Source organism: Elephas maximus, chromosome 16 (genome assembly GCF_024166365.1).
Source record: "Elephas maximus indicus isolate mEleMax1 chromosome 16, mEleMax1 primary haplotype, whole genome shotgun sequence".
Taxonomy (NCBI): domain Eukaryota; kingdom Metazoa; phylum Chordata; class Mammalia; order Proboscidea; family Elephantidae; genus Elephas; species Elephas maximus.
In genome coordinates this window covers 37,442,687-37,459,771 of record NC_064834.1, presented here as the reverse complement: position 1 = coordinate 37,459,771, position 17,085 = coordinate 37,442,687, and the positions used below count along the sequence as shown (strand labels likewise).

Sequence of the window (17,085 nt, the reverse complement as noted above, 5' to 3'; positions counted from 1 at the left end):
AGTTTATTACAGAAGCTTTTGATGTTGAATACAGCTCCAGATGTTGAAAATAGCAGTTGTAGGTAGATCTACGTGGGCACATCTGTGCAATTGCTTGCATACAAAAGACAAACATGACTCTCAATTTATACTTGATAGATATATTTCTTACCAAAGGAACAAGGTGTTAAAAACATTGCTAAGCATTTGTGGCTTCTTTTCAATAAGAATGCAATGGGACTCTATTTTATATAAAGAAACGATGTAAAATTACCTGCAAAAATTCCCTTTTACAGCAGTTGAGTGTCTACCCTTATCTTCGGATTTTGTGAGTAACTCCATAGTTCCTGAATCATTGAAATTTGCTGGACAGAGTGTGTGCTGCATGGTCATCTTGACATTTTGATCAGCTTCTGGCACTTTGTCCCTAGTTTCATGTATGTATCCTGCTTTTTAAGTAGCAGGAGCAGTGCCAAATATGTTTGATGGGACACACTGGAAAATAGCTAAAACCCAGCTGATATTTGACTATTTTATATTTATGTTGATCTAATTAGAAGAAATAGACTTAGTGTATTGAAGGAAGGGAGTGACCTTGAATCCAGTCCTATCTTGAGGAAGAGAGTCAAACAGATATTTCCATATCAAGAGACATTTTGAATCGAATGATCCTTTACTGAAAAGTCAGATTTCTATTTTACTCAATTTTGTTCTGCATTCCTCTGCCCTCTCCAACACCATTTTAAACCCAGTATTGTGCTTATATGGAATCTGTATATAGACCAAGAGGCAGTCCTTTGATCCAGGATTTTTTTTTTTAGAGATATATGAACAGACCTAAATTTTTAAAATGTAAATGAACCAGTACAATTACCAGAATGGGAAAATTACAGGTTGAACCCCTGCTAGAAACTTAATCTCACTCTTAGAAAACAAGGGCAGCATGCATGTTGTATAACAACCAAATATCTTGACAGGCAGAGTTGGAAACAGCATTGCCAGGCTCAAAGATGGCAGCTGACCTCATCATTTTGAATGTGTGTCACTCTTCAACATCCTGCCAATAACTCAGTCTCTCACATCAGGCTCCTGAAAGGGCTCACTATTCCTCTTCGAAGTCTTCCATTCCAGGACTTTGACCTGCAATTTTTCCCATTTTGGTTATCATTCCAGTTCACTCAAATTTAAAAAATTTGGGTCTCTTCTGATTTTGCTTCATTGGCCATGACTGAAGTGATTTGAACCGACCCAAAGCCTTGGTCTGAACACAAGGGAATATTGCATAGTATATATTCGGAAAAGGTGTACATCAGGATTGTATCATTTCACTGTACTTATTTAATCTATATGCTGAGCAAATAATCTGAGAGCTGCACTATATGAAGAAAAATGTGGCATCAGGATTGTAGGAAGACTAATTAACCACCTTCAATAGGTACATGATACAACCTAACTTGCTGAAAGCAAGGAGGACTTGAAGCACTAACTGATAAAAATCAAAGACTATAGCCTTCAGTGTGTATTACACTTCAACATAAAGAAAACAAAAATCCTCACAACTGGACTAATAAGCAACATTGTGTTAAATGGAGAAAAGATTGACGTTGTCAAGGATTTCATTTTACTTGGATCCACAATCAACACCCATTGAAGCAGCAGTCAAGAAATCAAATGGCATATTTCATTGGGCAAATAAATCTGCTGCAACAGATGTCTTTAAAGTGTTGATAGCAAAGATGTCACCTTAAAGACTAAGGTGTGCCTTTTTCAAGCCATGATCTTTTCAGTCGCCTCATATGTATCCAATAGCTGGACAATGAATAAAAAAGACTAAAAAAGAATTGACACATTTGAATTACAGTGTTACAAAGAATACTGAATACACTGTGGACTTCCAGGAGAACAAACAAGTCTGTCTTGGAAGAAATACAGCCAGAATGCTCCATTACAAACCAGAATGGCAAGACTTCATCTCACTTAACTTTGGACATGTTATCAGGAGGGGCCAATCCCTGGAGAAGGACATCATTCTTGGTAAAGTAGAGGGTCGGTGAAAAAGAGGAAGGCCCTCAAGGAGATGGATTGACACAGTGGCTGCAACAATGGGCTCAGATATAGCAACGACCAGACAACATTTTGGCCTGTGTGTCTTTTATACGTAAGGTCACTATGAGTCGAAACTGACTCAAAGTACCTAACAGCAATAGCAAAAACATTGTATTTTCAATGGTTTAGGATTTTCAAGAGCTAGGACTATATATTATTAATCTCTATTGCCCCAAGTCCAGCAAACTTTCTTGTACATAATAGACATCCATAGATCTTTCTAGAATAAATGAATAATCATGTCCAAACCTCAATTCATCATATTTCTTTCTAAATAGGCTTCCTTTCTTGACTGTCCTAACAGCATTAACCTAGTCTCCCATATTGAAAACTGGAAATGGCCTTGAGTCATCCTTCTTTCACCCCATATCAATCAGCTCCTGAGTCCTTTGGATTCAGCTGCCATAGTCCTCTGCAGGGAATCTCCTACATTCCATTCTTACCCTAGTTTAAGCCTTTATTTCTTTCCATTTGGGTGACTGTAAAAGGTTTTTAACTAGTCTCCACTACATCTCCCTTCCAAATTTATAAATTCTCAACTCTTACTAGGTTTATTTTCCCAAATTGTAAGTGTAATCATTAAGGAGCCCAGATGGTGCAGTGGTTAAAGTGCTCAGTTACTAAACAAAAGACTGGTGTTTTGAACCCACTATCCATTCTGTGGAAACCCTGGTGGCTTAGTGGTTAAGTGCTCAGGCTGCTAACCAAAAGGTTGGCAGTTCGAATCCACCAGGCACTCCTTGGAAACTCTATGGGGCAGTTCTACTCTGTCCTATAGGGTCGCTATGAGCTGGAATATCGACTCAACGGCACTGGGTATCCATTCTATAGGAGAAAGATGTGGCAGTCAGCTTCCATAAAGATTACAGCCTTGTACAGCCTTGGAAACCCTACGGGGCAGTTCTACCCTGTCCTATAGGATCACTATGCATCAGAATCAACTTGACAACGATGAGTTTGGTTTTCGTAAGTATAATCATTATTCTACTGCACAAAAAAAAAAAAAGATTTTAAGTCTCAACCTGTCTATTAAAGTAAGTATAAATATCCATATGTGCGCATATGTACATCACATCACAGTATAGTTAAATATATTTGATATATATTTAACAATATAATATATATGTATATATTGCTATAATTAATTTTAGCTGTAAAAATTGGGAAAAATTTTAATATTTTTCAATGATAACTATTTGACTTTAACACTTAATTTATGATTTACTGTGTCCTCTTGGCAATCATCAGGCATACTCACCAATGTTTTCAAATTGAGAAAATCTAAACTACAAATTATTTTCAAAGTATTAACATTTTTACAATAATTTAATAATCAATGAAGTTGACAATGTTTTTCTTCATAGGCATTTATTTAAATACTCATTTTTGTTTTGTCACTTTCTTTTTATATTTTGGAGTCAGTACTATTTTCTCCTCAGGGCTCAAGTATTTTTGTAGGCCCCTGAGATGCTCAGGTGCCCTGGGCATCACTGTGTCTGAAGGACCTGTGCAGGTGATTCTCCATTTGCCCTCCAGATCTACCCCCCAACCTTCTCCAGTCTGATCTCTGCTCTGGGAGGCTGTTCTACATGAGCATTCTCTAGGGCTCCTGGTTCTTCTGGGTTATGACTGGGTTTGGCCAATGTGGAGCCCTGACAGGGTTGGAGAGAGAGAGAAAACAATGAGTTCAGCGCATTTATTTTCCTGACTCCCTCTCTGAGTGGTCTCCTTGGGCTGGCTGTGTCCCTCCACTAAAGGTTGCTACTTCTTTCAAAGTGATCTGCTCTACACAATTCTGTCCTCCTGCAGGTTTCTTGTTATTTCTCCTGCCCATTGTCCCTTTGACTCCAGGGGTAGTAACAGCTCCATTGTACTCTCTCTTGTGAGCCCACTACCCTCCACTCACACCTTTGTATCAGTCTCTTGGCCGTGTGTCCTGTTGGAAGCCTGACTGATTCAAGGCCTGATGGGTAAAATAGCCCTGTGTGCATTATGTTCTAACCAGATTGACCTACTTTTTGCTCTTCTCCAATCATATTTAGCATTGTCCAAATTCTATGCCTCCGTCTCAGACTGTTTCTTTGCCATGTTTTGTCTATTGAAACTCTGCCCATTTTCATGGCTTCTCAGATATTTTTACATTCATAAGGATTTTTTTTTTATGACCCACTTCTTCTGTTGAACCCTCTCATCACTTTTTGTGTGTTTTAATGACTTTTATGTACCTTTCTTATTTCACTGCTAGACTTTTAGCAGTTTGATAGATATTTTAGGCTTGATAAGTGGCCTATGGAAGATTTTCAATGTTTATTGGATTGAAATATAAATATTGTCTTTGTTTTGTAGACAAATAAATAGAAAGGATATAGAAATCAGTTTTCCCCAGACTCCAATCTTGGCGAAACCAGAGATTCTAAGCCTTCCAGAGTTGGGAGAGCCAACTCTGAAGGGCAGAATGGTAAAAGTTACTTTGGTATCTCTTCTGGTCATCATCCTCCAAAACACTGCACTAAAAGTGATACTCTGTTGGCAGTAACAAGAGGAAATTGGAACTGGGAGAAACACCTTGGAAGTAATTTTCTCCAGTCTTATCTCTACAGGGAAATTGAGGGCAATGACTTGTCCAAGATTAGAGGTAGAATTGGACATATAAGCCACATCTGCATTGTATTTTTCATTACTTCTGTTTCATGCATTTTATAGGGACTGAGGTGGCCATATAGGGACCATACAGGGTCACTGTGAGTCAGAATTGACTTGACGGCAATAGTTTTTTTTTTTTTTTTTTAGGTGGCCATGTCAGAGATGGAGAACGTCTTAGTGAGATAGATTTGCAGGATTCTTCTTTCAAGTGGAGTTTCCACACCAAACTTTGATGGAATCTGTACATATTTTTCTTTGTTCTTAATAGGTTATCAAAAGATTTACTACGTTACCTTTCCATTTAAAGCTTTCATAGCCTTAACTGCATCTTCTCGGTTACTGAAGTGCACAAAAGCATAGTCTCGGATTTTCTTCACCCTCTCCACAGCACCTGTAAATAGAATGAAAGTAGCCCTATTGGAAAACTTGAGATAGGACTGAAAATGATACATTTAGCATTTAGTTTCCAAGATTATTTGATTGGCTTTTTTCGGAAAACCAATACTTAGGTAAGCAGCTCATCAAGAATATTTCACATGTCCAGGTTTAAAACCTACACATTCAACAGAAGCTTTTGTTTGCAATTATTTTATGATACCCTTATTATGCCTGGTAGCACAGTGGTTAAAGTGTTCAACCATTAACCGTAAGGTCAGCATTTGGAAACTACCAGCAGCTCCACAGAAGAAAGATGTGGCACTGTGCTTCCTTAGAGATTTACAGCCTTGGAAACCCTATACGGTCGCTATGAGTCAGAATTCACTCGATGGCAGTGAGTTTATATTATGCCTCATTATAATTCACATGCACTTGTGTAGTATGTACTTCCTAGGTTATAAGATTTTTAAGGACACAGTATCTTACTTTGCATCTCATATAATGTAAAAGGGAACATCTTATACATGGTAAATAATTTGTTGAATTCATTTGAATTCAATTATTGGTCATCTTATAAACATAGATTTAGGGAATTACCTTTTTAAATTTTATGATTTTCCCCCACCCCTAAAAAAAAAATTGCTTATCTCTTTTGTCTTAGATAATAGAATTTTAAAGATAGGAGGGACATTAGTAATCTTCCATTTTAATTTTTCCTTAATTAAATTTAATTTACTTATTTTTACATTAAATATTCGGAAGCTAAAGTTCTGACAAGATAAGTGAAATTTATGAGTCCACATAGTTAGAAACAAGCACTCAGGTCTCCTTTTCCAATACACTTTTGATTAAAAAAAAAAAAAAAAGATTTCTGAAGGAACATTTGAGAACAAGATGGTTCCCTATGTTGCTGTTCACAGTATCTAAAGCTTGGAAGCAATGTCGTTGTAGGTTAATTCTAGTTTCAGGAATGCCTTTTACAGAAATACTCACACATACGCACAAGAGTCATGCACAAAGATAGCAATTACACCACTGCTGTCATAGCAAACAATGAAACAACCTCACTATCCACTTTCAGGGAAGTGATTAAATATGGTACATTCATGCCAAGTAATACCAAGGAGTCTTTAAAGAGAACAAAGAAGGCCTATTTGTACTTACATGGGAAGATCCAAGACCCATAGACACATTGAAAAAGTTACAAAATAATAAGTATAATATTAAGCATTTATGTTTTAAGAATACCAACACATATATATGTGCATATAAATATAAATACACATACACAGAGAACTGAGAAGATGCAAACCAAACTGTTAATAGGGTTTACATCAGGAATGGGGAGAAAAAACAGGGGAGAATGAAGAGACTTTCATATTTTAATTTATATATCTGGTATTTCACAAATATTTTACAACTATTGTTTATATTACTGTGTAATAATAAAAAAAAACAAACCTAACCTATTTTTTATGTAGAGGACTAGTGTAATAACAACAACAACTACTTCTTTGTAGAACTGCAATGTTGATGGTAACACGTAAAGATAAAAAAAAAAAGTTGTACCGAGATAGTCGACCTGTATATTTTACATTTTATTAATAAAATTAAAAAAAATATATTGTTATGTACTTAATTTTAAAAATAGAGTTTTTAACCCAGAGTGAGAATAAGATAGAAACTTGTTAACTACTGTCTTAGTTATCTAGTGCTGCTGTAACAGAAATACTACAAGTGCATGGCTTTAACAAATCTTTTTTTTCTCACAGTTTAGGAGATCTCCATGTGGCTTGGCATCAACCTTCCCCCACCTCTCTTCTAGCTTGCTTGCTTAATCTCTTTATATCAAATGAGATCGACTCAACATATACTCTACACTAATCTTGCCTCATTAACATAATGAAGACCACCCATTCCCAAATGGGATTATAACAATGGCATGTTGTTGTAATTGTTAGGTGCCCTCAAGTCAGTTCCTACTTATAGTGACCCTATGCACAACACAATGACAAAACACTCCCCAGTCTTGTGCCATGCTTGAGCCCATCATTGCAGCCACTGTGTCAGTCCATCTACTTGAGGGTCGTCCTCTTTTTTGCTGACCGTCTACTTTACCAAGCATGCTGTCCTCCTCTAGGGAATGGTTCCTCCTGATAACATGTCCCGAGTATGTGAGATGAAGTCTCCTCAACTTCACTTCTAAGGAGCATTCTGGTTATACTTCTTCCAGGACAGATTTGTTCATTCTTCTGGCAGTCCAGGGTGTATTCAGTATTCTTCACCAACCTCATAATTCAAAGGCATCAGTTCTTCTTCAGCCTTCTTTATTCATTGTCCAGCTTTCACATGCATGTAAGGTGGTTGAAAATACCAGACTCACCTTAGTCCTCAAAATGACATCTTTGCTTTTTTATGCTTTAAAGAGGTCTTTTGCAGCAGATTTGCTGAATGCAATATGCCATTTTATTTCTCTTATTGTGCTTTAATTGAAAGTTTACAAATCAAGTCAGTCTCTCATACAAAAACTTACATGCCATTTGATTTCTCGACTGCTGCTTCCATGGGTATTGATTGTGGATCCAAGTAAAATGAAATCCTTGACAACTTCAATCTTTTCTCTGTTTATCATGATGTTGCTTATCGGTCCAGTTGTGAGGATTTTTTTTTTTAATGTTTAAGTGTAATCCATAATGAAGGCTGTAGTCTTTGGTCTTACCACAGGCATAGAGGTTAGGACTTACAACACCTTATTCTGGGGGACACAATTCAATCCATAACAAACACTACCAGTTTTGAATGTCAGTTATCCTCTTTTAGCTTATTAGACCTCAGTTGGGTGCATTTTGAAAGACCAAGTTTTTGCCTCCTGTCCTCAGTGCCCAGAGATAACATAGGAATGGGATGCTATGTCAGGTAGGCTCAGAGGAGGAGAAAAGTCCTCTTTTTCCTTCCTCTCCCCTATCAAAGTTCAGTTATCCCCTTAGATTTAGGTTACAAAGGCAATGAGGGTCTCTACTCTACCACATGGTTCAATGGCTGTGAATTATCTTCCTTTGGAATAATCTTAGCTCTGAAATGTAAGTATAATTAAAATGTTCTGGCACTTCTCTGCCCTCTCCCCACAGCATTCAGCATTTGACTTTTTTTGACAGTGATTGTACAGACCAAAATTGTCTTGCCAGAATGGTTAAGATAAATGAAAATATTTGAAACCACAAAGGTTGGAACTCATAATTAACCCTTTCGTGTCTGTTGGGGCATTCTTTGCCCACCCACTTTTTCCCCCACTCAGGTCCATTGGGAAGCTGCTTTCCTATTGACAGTCCATGTTGCCCCAAGACAGGGGCCTTTATGACTGTTTGAAACCAAAAAAACAGGCATGCACCACAAATTACTGTTTCTACAGGATGTTGTATGAGGTGTGTGCATTTTTGGTAGGAGAAATTTTGAAAAAATTTCTTTGGGACACTGTATGTCTGGACTCTAGAGGGTGTCCAGGGTAGAAATAGTGGGACAACGTTTGTCCCTCAGGACTTGGAGAGTAGGATTGTTGGAGGGGGAAAAAAAAATCCATACTATCTGCCAAAAATTCAACACCCCTCAATGATTTAGCATGTTTCCATTAATGGAAACACACAGTATCAACAAAAAATTCAAGGCAGAAAATAGTTGGGTCTCTTTATTTCCCTCAGGGTCAGGTGGTGTGACTATCATAACTCAACTTTACGGTTAATCTCACTAATTGAGAAGTAGGAGACTGGCCAGTGAGAACCTCAACCTTTCCAGTCTTTGCTTCTTTCCTTCAGTGCCACCTTCCATTTAGACTCCGCTACACTGAGAACAAGATCTGCTTCAAGGCATCTTGGCATTGTCTTTATGCATTTCTGGCCCAGGGCTTTGTACACTTAGCAAACACACGAAGGAATATTATCAGTCAATTCACACCCCAGCTTCTATCATTCACATTACTTCCGTGTCACTTCAGATGACAATCGATATAGGTGTTCTGAAATTCTGCCTGCAGATATTTGAAATCTGCTTGTGTTTTTGAGTGGCAATGTCCAGATGCAACTGCTTTGCAAAACTTAATATATGAAAATTTAATCTCATAAAACAGACAAATTAGAAAGAGTTTATATCATAAAACCTGGTTTTTTTTACAGTAGTATTCACCACATGGCTTATTTTAATATGTTCCTTTGGTGCATAGGAGTTTGCTCATTGATCATCACTGGGAAAAGGATACGCCAGAGAAACTTAAAGTTAAAATATCTGTGGTCATTGTCAGGGGCTAATCCATCAGCTATGAAGAAAAAGATTCTCTGAAATCATAATATAAGGCATTGAAGAAATACCACTCTGTTCATTATCAAGCTGTCTGTAGCACATCAAATACCTGAAGAGACACATACCTGATGTCAAAGGGAGGGTTATCATAGAACCACAGTTCTCTAAGTGTGGTCCTCAATCAGCAGCACCAGAAGTTCCCTCCACCTAGAAACTTAACAAGAGGTCCCAACCAAAAAAATAAACAAACAAACCCAGTGCCCTCGAGTCGATTCCGACTCATAGCGACCCTATAGGGCAGAGTAAAACTGCCCCATAGGGTTTCCAAGGAGGAAACAAGGGGTCTCAGAGTGATGCAAATACCCTCATCTAATAATGTAGACGTTGTTGGTTCGGATCTACCCAGCAGCACCATGGAAGAAAGATTTGGCAGTCTGCTTCAGTAAAGCTTAACCAAAAAAAAAAAAAAAAAAAAACCATTGCCGTTGAGTCAATTCCGACTCATAGCGATCCTATATGACAGGGTAGAACTGCCGCATAGAGTTTCCAAGGAGCGCCTGGAGGGTCTGAACTGCCAACCCTTTTGTTAGCAGCCGTAGCACTTAACCATTACACCACCAGGGTTTCCCACGAGAGGTCCCAGAGTGATGCAAATACCCTCATCTAATAACATAGAGGTTGGTGGTTCGAACCTACCCAGCAGCACCGTGGAAGAAAGATTTGGCAGTCTGCCCTCAAGTCAATTCTGACTCATAGCGACCCTATCTGACAGGGTAGAACTGCCCCACAGAGTTTCCAAGGAGCACCTGGTGGATTTGAACAGCTGACCCTTTGGTTAGCAGCCGTAGCACTTAGCCACTAGGCCACCATGGTTTCCTCAGTAAAGATTACAGCCTAGAAACCCCTATGCGGTAGTTCTACTCTGTCCTATAGGGTTACTATGAGTTGGAATCAACACACGATAAAAACAACAACAATAGAAATGCAAACGTTTGAGCCCTACTTAAACCAAACCCACAGCCACTGAGTCGATTTGAACTCATAGCAACCCTATAGGACATAGTAGGACTACCTCATACGGTTCCCAAGGCTTTAAATCTTAATGCAAGCAGCCTGTCACATCTTTCTGCCAGGAGTGGCTAGATGAATTCAAACCACTACCCTTTTGGTTAGCAGTCAAGCGCTTTAACCACTGCCCCACCAGGGCTTCTCTGGGTTCCACCCCACCTAGACCTACCAAATCAAAAACTCTGGCGGTAGAGCCCAGCAATCCGTTAACAAGCTTTCCAGGTGATTCTGATGCCACCAAACTGGTGTAGGGAAATCAGATTTTGTAGAGTGGCTATAATTGAAACATCAGCAGATGCCCTTAGGCTACACTAGAGAAAACAACAACAACAACAACAACATTTTAAGGCCCCAGTTTCTGTTCTCTCATGTGTTTCTCTGAGTGACATTATAATATTTTCAGGTCAATCAGGTTCAAGATTACATATTGTCAATTATTTGCAGTGAATATTCAGGTTCCTCTGGAAACTCAAACTTTCAAGAAAAATTTACAAGAGTGATTTGCCCTTTTCTCTGCAGGAGTGTTTCTAGACAGGTAGGGGCTCATGTAATACTTTGTTTCCATTGGGAAAAACCCCAGCTACCTCTGGTGTTTCCCTCCCAATGCAGCAGGCGTCTGCTAGTCAGTCAACCTCTGAAATTCACATTCTTCTGCAGAGTGTGGAAGAGAACAAGTCACACACATTTTAGAGGCCTGAGCGTTGTGCCATCAACCTCAAGATGTGCCCTGGAACAGTTGGACACATTTTAGGTCCAAGGGGGAAATGTCAAAAGAGAGTGAAGGTGTGAGTGAGAGTGAGCACGTGAACGGATCTGGCATGCATTATTTTCATTACAATTGACAGTGCCTGGGCATTGCCATGCCTCCCTTCGGTATGCAGACTGGGAAAGCTGATAACCAATGGCTATGCAAGAAGGCAACCTTTTAGTGATTTCTCACTCTAGCTCTTTCCAAAAAAAAAAAATATATATATGTTTTAATTAGATGAAAATAAGTAGTAGTATTCTCTCTGGGAAGGTTTAAAGTTAACATGCAATGGGGGTGGTAGTGTTGGTGGAGCAATATTTATACACACACTTATCAGTTTCTATGCCTACAACTGCATCAACTTTTAGCTCTCAGCTTACATGTCACTTCTCCTAAGCACAAGTCTTCTCGGGAACCCTGGAGTGTGCTGCCATTGTCCTGGAGCATCTTAAACTCCTTCCCCACACACATCACACTTGTTAGTCCTTCCCACAGTGCCTGGCACGTAGGAGGTACTCCAGAATGAGTGAATGAATAGAATAAGGACAGGGCAGAGAAATTCTCAGTTATGGAAAGATGCTGTTGCCACTGTATAAAGCCTAGGCCGGCATTGCCCAGAGTATGTTTCAAGACACACTAATCCCTCAAGATGGTCTACCAAAGAAAGAATTCATGGTCTGGAACTTTGGGAAATAAGGCATTCTATATTTTTTCTTTTGGAGACTTTCAAAGTACGTTAGAAGGTTAAAGACTCTGATAGGTGCCACATTAAAAAATCTGTTTTAATATTGCTGAATCTGGTGTATGTAAACGTTTCTACCATGTATCCCTTTCATCAGTAGCATCTACTAACAGTTTGTAGGATTAGTATTCTGTAGAACAGACTTGGGGAAATGCTCATTTGGACCTTTCTTCTTAAAATGTTCTACCTGTCTCAATGCTGTAGCTCTCATATGGAACAGAAAGAGGTGGGCAGTCAATCTCATAGCCTAGAAGTCTAGAACTGGCACCAAAAACATTAATAAGATGAGCAGCAACTAATTATCCTCCAACGCCACTTTTCCTTTATTTCTTTCCCCTCTTTTTCACCCAAATGAGCTTCATCTTCTTACTTAATGTACTTAAAGCCACAGCTATATTCCATTAGACCAATGATTCTCAACTAGGGAAATTTTGCCCCCTCTGGTTTGGGTTTTAGGGTACAACCTAGGTGGTGTACTAGTTAAGAGCTACGGCTACTAACCAAAAGATTGGCAGTTTGAATTCACCAGGCATTCCTTGGAAACCATATGAGATGGAATTGACTCAACAGCAATGGGTTTGCTTAGGGTACATTTGGAGCCCTGGTGGCACAGTGGTTAACAGCAGGGCTGCAAACTGAAAGATCAGCAGTTCAAATCTACCAGCTACCCCTTGGAAATCATGTGGGGCAGTTCTACTTGTCCTATAGGGTCGCTATGAGTCGGAATCGACTCGACAGCAATGGGCTTGGTTTTGGTTTTTTGGTAGGGTACATTTGGCAATATCTGGAGACATTTTTTTGATTGTTATGACTTGGGTCCTGTTAAACATCATACAATGCACAAGACAGCCCCCACAATGAAGAATTAGTGCTGAAGTTGAGAACCTCTTCATTAGACCTATAGTTATGACCAATCATTAATTAATTCAATAAATATTTATTGGCATCTACTGGCACAGAGACAAGGATGGCAGAGATGATGGGAGCAAAAAGACTTCATGGAAATTATAGTTTTGTGAAGGAGGTATGTATTTGTTAGATAATCATGTTTGTCGTTGTTGTTAGTTTCTGTGAAGTCAATTTTGACTCATGGCAACCCCATGTGTTCCAGAATAGAACTGTGCCATAGAGTTTTCTTGGCTATAATCTTAATGGAAACAGACCGCCAGGCCTTTTCTTCTGCAGTACCTCTGGGTGGGTTCGAATTGCCAACCTTTGGGTTAACAGTCTAGCACAAACTGTGCACCAGCCACCTAGGGACCTAGATAATCACATAGATAAAGGTAATATTATAATATAGATAAAGGTAATATTATAATATTGATACATGTTGTAGAAATATATATCTCTATTTTCTAATCCAAAAATAGGCATATGGTTTAAGTAGTCTGCATGCAATTGTGAGGATGATAGAAATACAAGCTTTTCTATTTAAAGGATATATAAGTGCATTTAAAGTACATTTTGAAAAAGTAGTCCTCTATGGTGTGTCCTACCTGGTTTAATATTATTGAATTCCTTCTCAATCATCTCTTCAGATGTAGATAGCATAAGATTTCTTACGTAAAGGATTTTCACCGAAGACATTGTATCTTCATCAACTTCTACTTCTGGCTCTGCCCAATCTACTGCAATAGGATGTCCCCATAACTGAATTCTTCCTGTTGAAAATGATCACACAATTAATTATGCAGAAATCAGGGCAAGACTATGTTAGTTCACACTGATAGCCTTTTACACTGAATCAATCCTTGAGGCCTTGAATGGGTAAGAAGACCAATATGAAAAGAGATGATTACTGAGCTTAAGAGGCATTCTGAATAAACATAAGCATTGGCTAAAAGGAGTTCAGTGAGACTAGAGGTTCACTATCATTACTAGGGAACTGGGATAGGGTTTTAAAAAGGAACAGAAGTAAGGCAGCAGTGGGTATGTTTGGGTCTTGGGACAGCTCTCATGGTGTGATGATAATGGTTGAAAAGGACATGATGCAAGGGGAGAGGAAAAGAAAGGACTTAGAGCTCAGACGTAGAGCCTGACACCCTCAAACATTAAAAGGTCACAAGGAAATGTGTCTGCTGCTGTGTTGTTACATTGGCCAGACATCACCACTGAATTGTCCAAAAACTGGTGCTCAGGGAAGAGCAGGTAGGACGGAAGCATCCTTGGTTAGTGCTCTGACCCTCGCACCTAGTCAGGGCTCAGGCCAACTGTTGTTATTAGGTGCCGTCGAGTCAGTTCCAACTCATAGTGACTCTACGTCCAACAGAAGGAAACACTGCCTTGTAGGCCAACTGTGATCCCTTTCAATTTTCTCTCTGTCAGAAAATGGACAATTTGGGACTCTGAAGAAAAAAAAATTAACCTAAAAAGAGAGATGATGAGCAAAGGAAGAGTCTGTGATAAGAAATTGAACTCTTCTTGAAAGGACAGCTGGTATCCATGACTAAATGTGTTTTCGTGTTCCTTTAGCTACAATTTATTGAATGTCTTGTAATGTACCATGTATTTCCTATGTGCTATTTCAGTTCCTTTTCATAGTAATGCTGTGAGGAGGGAAATGACTCTCCCAGTTTTACAGAAGAGGGAATGAATTTAGAGACGATAGCTTGCCCAGACCTGTTCTCATTTCACAACCTCTTCCATTTGTTTTCTCTGACTCGGCACCTGTACACACGTCACTCCCTCCTCCCCCACTCTTGGTTGCTGTCCACTGAGTTGATTCCAACTCATGGCGACACCCATATGTGTCAGAGCAGAACTGTGCTCCACAGGGTTTTCAGTAGCTGATTTTTTGGAAGTGGATCACCATGCCTTTCTTCTGGGGTGCCTCTAGTTGATCTCGAACCTTCAGCCTTTCAGTTAGCAGCTAAGCACGTTAACTGTTTGCACCACCTAGGGATTCCCCTGTAGCCCCGCACAGTCCATATCCATACTGAGGTAATGAGGCAGGGGTTAGGGTTAATTCAAGTTCTAAATTTGATTGAAAATCTAGTTTGTTTCTTATTAGTCATTTGAAACAAGCCATATCCTGGAAGGAGCCCTGGTGGCTCAGTGGCTAAAGGGCTCCACTGCTAACCAAAACGTCAGCAGTTTGAACCCTCCAGCTGCTCCATGGTACAAATATGTGGCAGTCTACTTCCATGAAGATTTACAGCCTTGGAAACCCTGTGGGCCAATTCCACTCTGCCCTATAGGGTCGCTATGAGTCAGAATTGACTCGATGGCAGTAGGTTTGGTCTTAGTTTAGGAAGTCATAATAAAAGCATATGTTATTTAATAGTCATTGGGATAATGTATCACTTGAAGGTTTATTATTCATTGTAATAGATGATGTGACCTATTTCAAATAAGCCTAATAACAAAATCTGTATACAAAATTTACTGGTATAATTTAAGGAAGATTCTTCACTTTCAGGATTCATCGTAAGGTTACTATAGCTTAAAGTACTGGGCTTCTCCAGTACTTCAGGGTAATGGTAAAGTAATGTAATGCTCCGGTGCTAATGTAAATTAGCTTCAATGCACAGAACAAATATTTTTCAGAGCCTAGTCTGTGAAAACATCAGGGAATTCACTCTATTGTGAAATGGATAAGGACAACAAGATTAAAATATGACATAAATAAAGATGTAAGGCAAAAAAAAAAAAAAAAAAAGAAGTGTCTGCTAATAATCGGGCCAGCCTGAGGCAGGCAGGATGCGGTAGAGACGGCTCATCTCTGAGGAGAAGGTAGCAAACCTGGTAGCAGTTTCCTCCGGGCCATGGCGGCTGCCCGATGACTCTCATATTCCACAAAGGCGAAGCCCCGATTTTTTGTTTTATCTGCGGCGCTTGGGTAGACAATGACATCGACAACTCCTTCGGTGACCTTTTTCATCTCTGATAATATTTCTTCTCTTTTTTTGGTTTTCGGGATTCCCCCGACAAACAATCGGCAGTTGTCCACGCTGGCACAAACCCCCAAGAGACGCCCATTTCTGCAAACAAGAATAGGCATTTTGATGGGTGAGAATCCTTGTGTGACTAAGATTTAAGACAGAGGTAGAAAATGTATGGCCTTGGCCAGATGTGGCCTGCAAATGTGGGATGTTTGGTCTTCGTAGCGATTAAAACATTGTTTTGGAGAGTTGTGTTTTCTAATTGGAAAATCTGTCAATTAGTTCTATATTTTCATAGGAAAAAAACTGAAGCTGAGAAGTATCTATTTGCTTTAGATGGGAATTCACAAGTTATCTTCAATCCCCACCACTCCCTAATGCATCCCTGATACTGAGGCCAAACATCATTGCCTTTCCACCTGGCCCATTTTACTCATGCCTGGTCTCTGGAGGCGTTTGAGTTTGCAGCCCCTGGTGCTCCTTTTCTTTTCCAGATAAGTAGAGAAGCTGTTGGGTTTTTTTTTTTTTTTTTTGGGTTTTGTTCTGTTATTAAAAACATACCCTTACACTTGAACAGATTTTTACACCTCATTTGATCCACACAAGGAGCTTGTGAGCTGGGCAGAGTGGGTCTTATTTCCATTTTATAGATGAAGAACTTGAGACTCCAAGAAACTAAGTGACTTGCTTAAAATTATATAGGTTTTTAAGGTATAAAACTGGCCCTGAGCTCTCAGGCCGTTTCTTCCACTGTACCAAACACACTGCTGTCAAGTCGATTCTGACTCATAGTGACCTTATGGGACAGAGTAGAACTGCCCCATAGGGTTTCCAAGGAGCACCTGCTGGATTTGAACTGCCGACCTTTGGGTTAGCAGCCATAGCTCTTAACCACTACGCCACCAGGGTTTCCGTTCTACTGTACAATGTTGCTTATAAGTTGTAGTATGCTTTCACTGGCAGAGTATCGATTAAAATTTCCTGGAGGACATTTGGCAAAATGTATTAAAAGTCTTAAGTGTGCATAACCTTTGACCAAATAATGCCTCTTCTATGAACGTGTCCTAAGGAAACAGAGATGAGTGAACAAGGATGTTCATTACTGCGTTATTTATAATAGCTTTCAAATAGGAAATGAGAAAAATATATTCCACAGTAAAGAACTGACTTAATGGTATCTCAGCTGACGTGATATTGGCTTTGGGCATTTCCTCATTGTGTTATGTTTATCATCCCTGACCCTTACCCAC

The 17,085-nt window shown here is 39.3% G+C and overlaps 1 protein-coding gene across 2 annotated transcripts in view; it reads right to left on the bottom strand.

Annotated features, from left to right (window-relative positions):
* A1CF (APOBEC1 complementation factor) overlaps nucleotides 1-17,085 on the bottom strand; it is a 55,108-nt gene that overhangs the window by 14,381 nt on the left and 23,642 nt on the right. For both annotated transcript variants that reach the window (XM_049855708.1, XM_049855709.1), the window contains exons 4-6: nucleotides 15,696-15,934; nucleotides 13,451-13,615; nucleotides 5,022-5,119 (exon numbers count right to left, since the gene is read on the bottom strand). In XM_049855708.1, coding sequence (XP_049711665.1) covers nucleotides 5,022-5,119; nucleotides 13,451-13,615; nucleotides 15,696-15,934 — 502 coding nt within the window. The remainder of the gene's footprint in view (nucleotides 1-5,021; nucleotides 5,120-13,450; nucleotides 13,616-15,695; nucleotides 15,935-17,085) is intronic.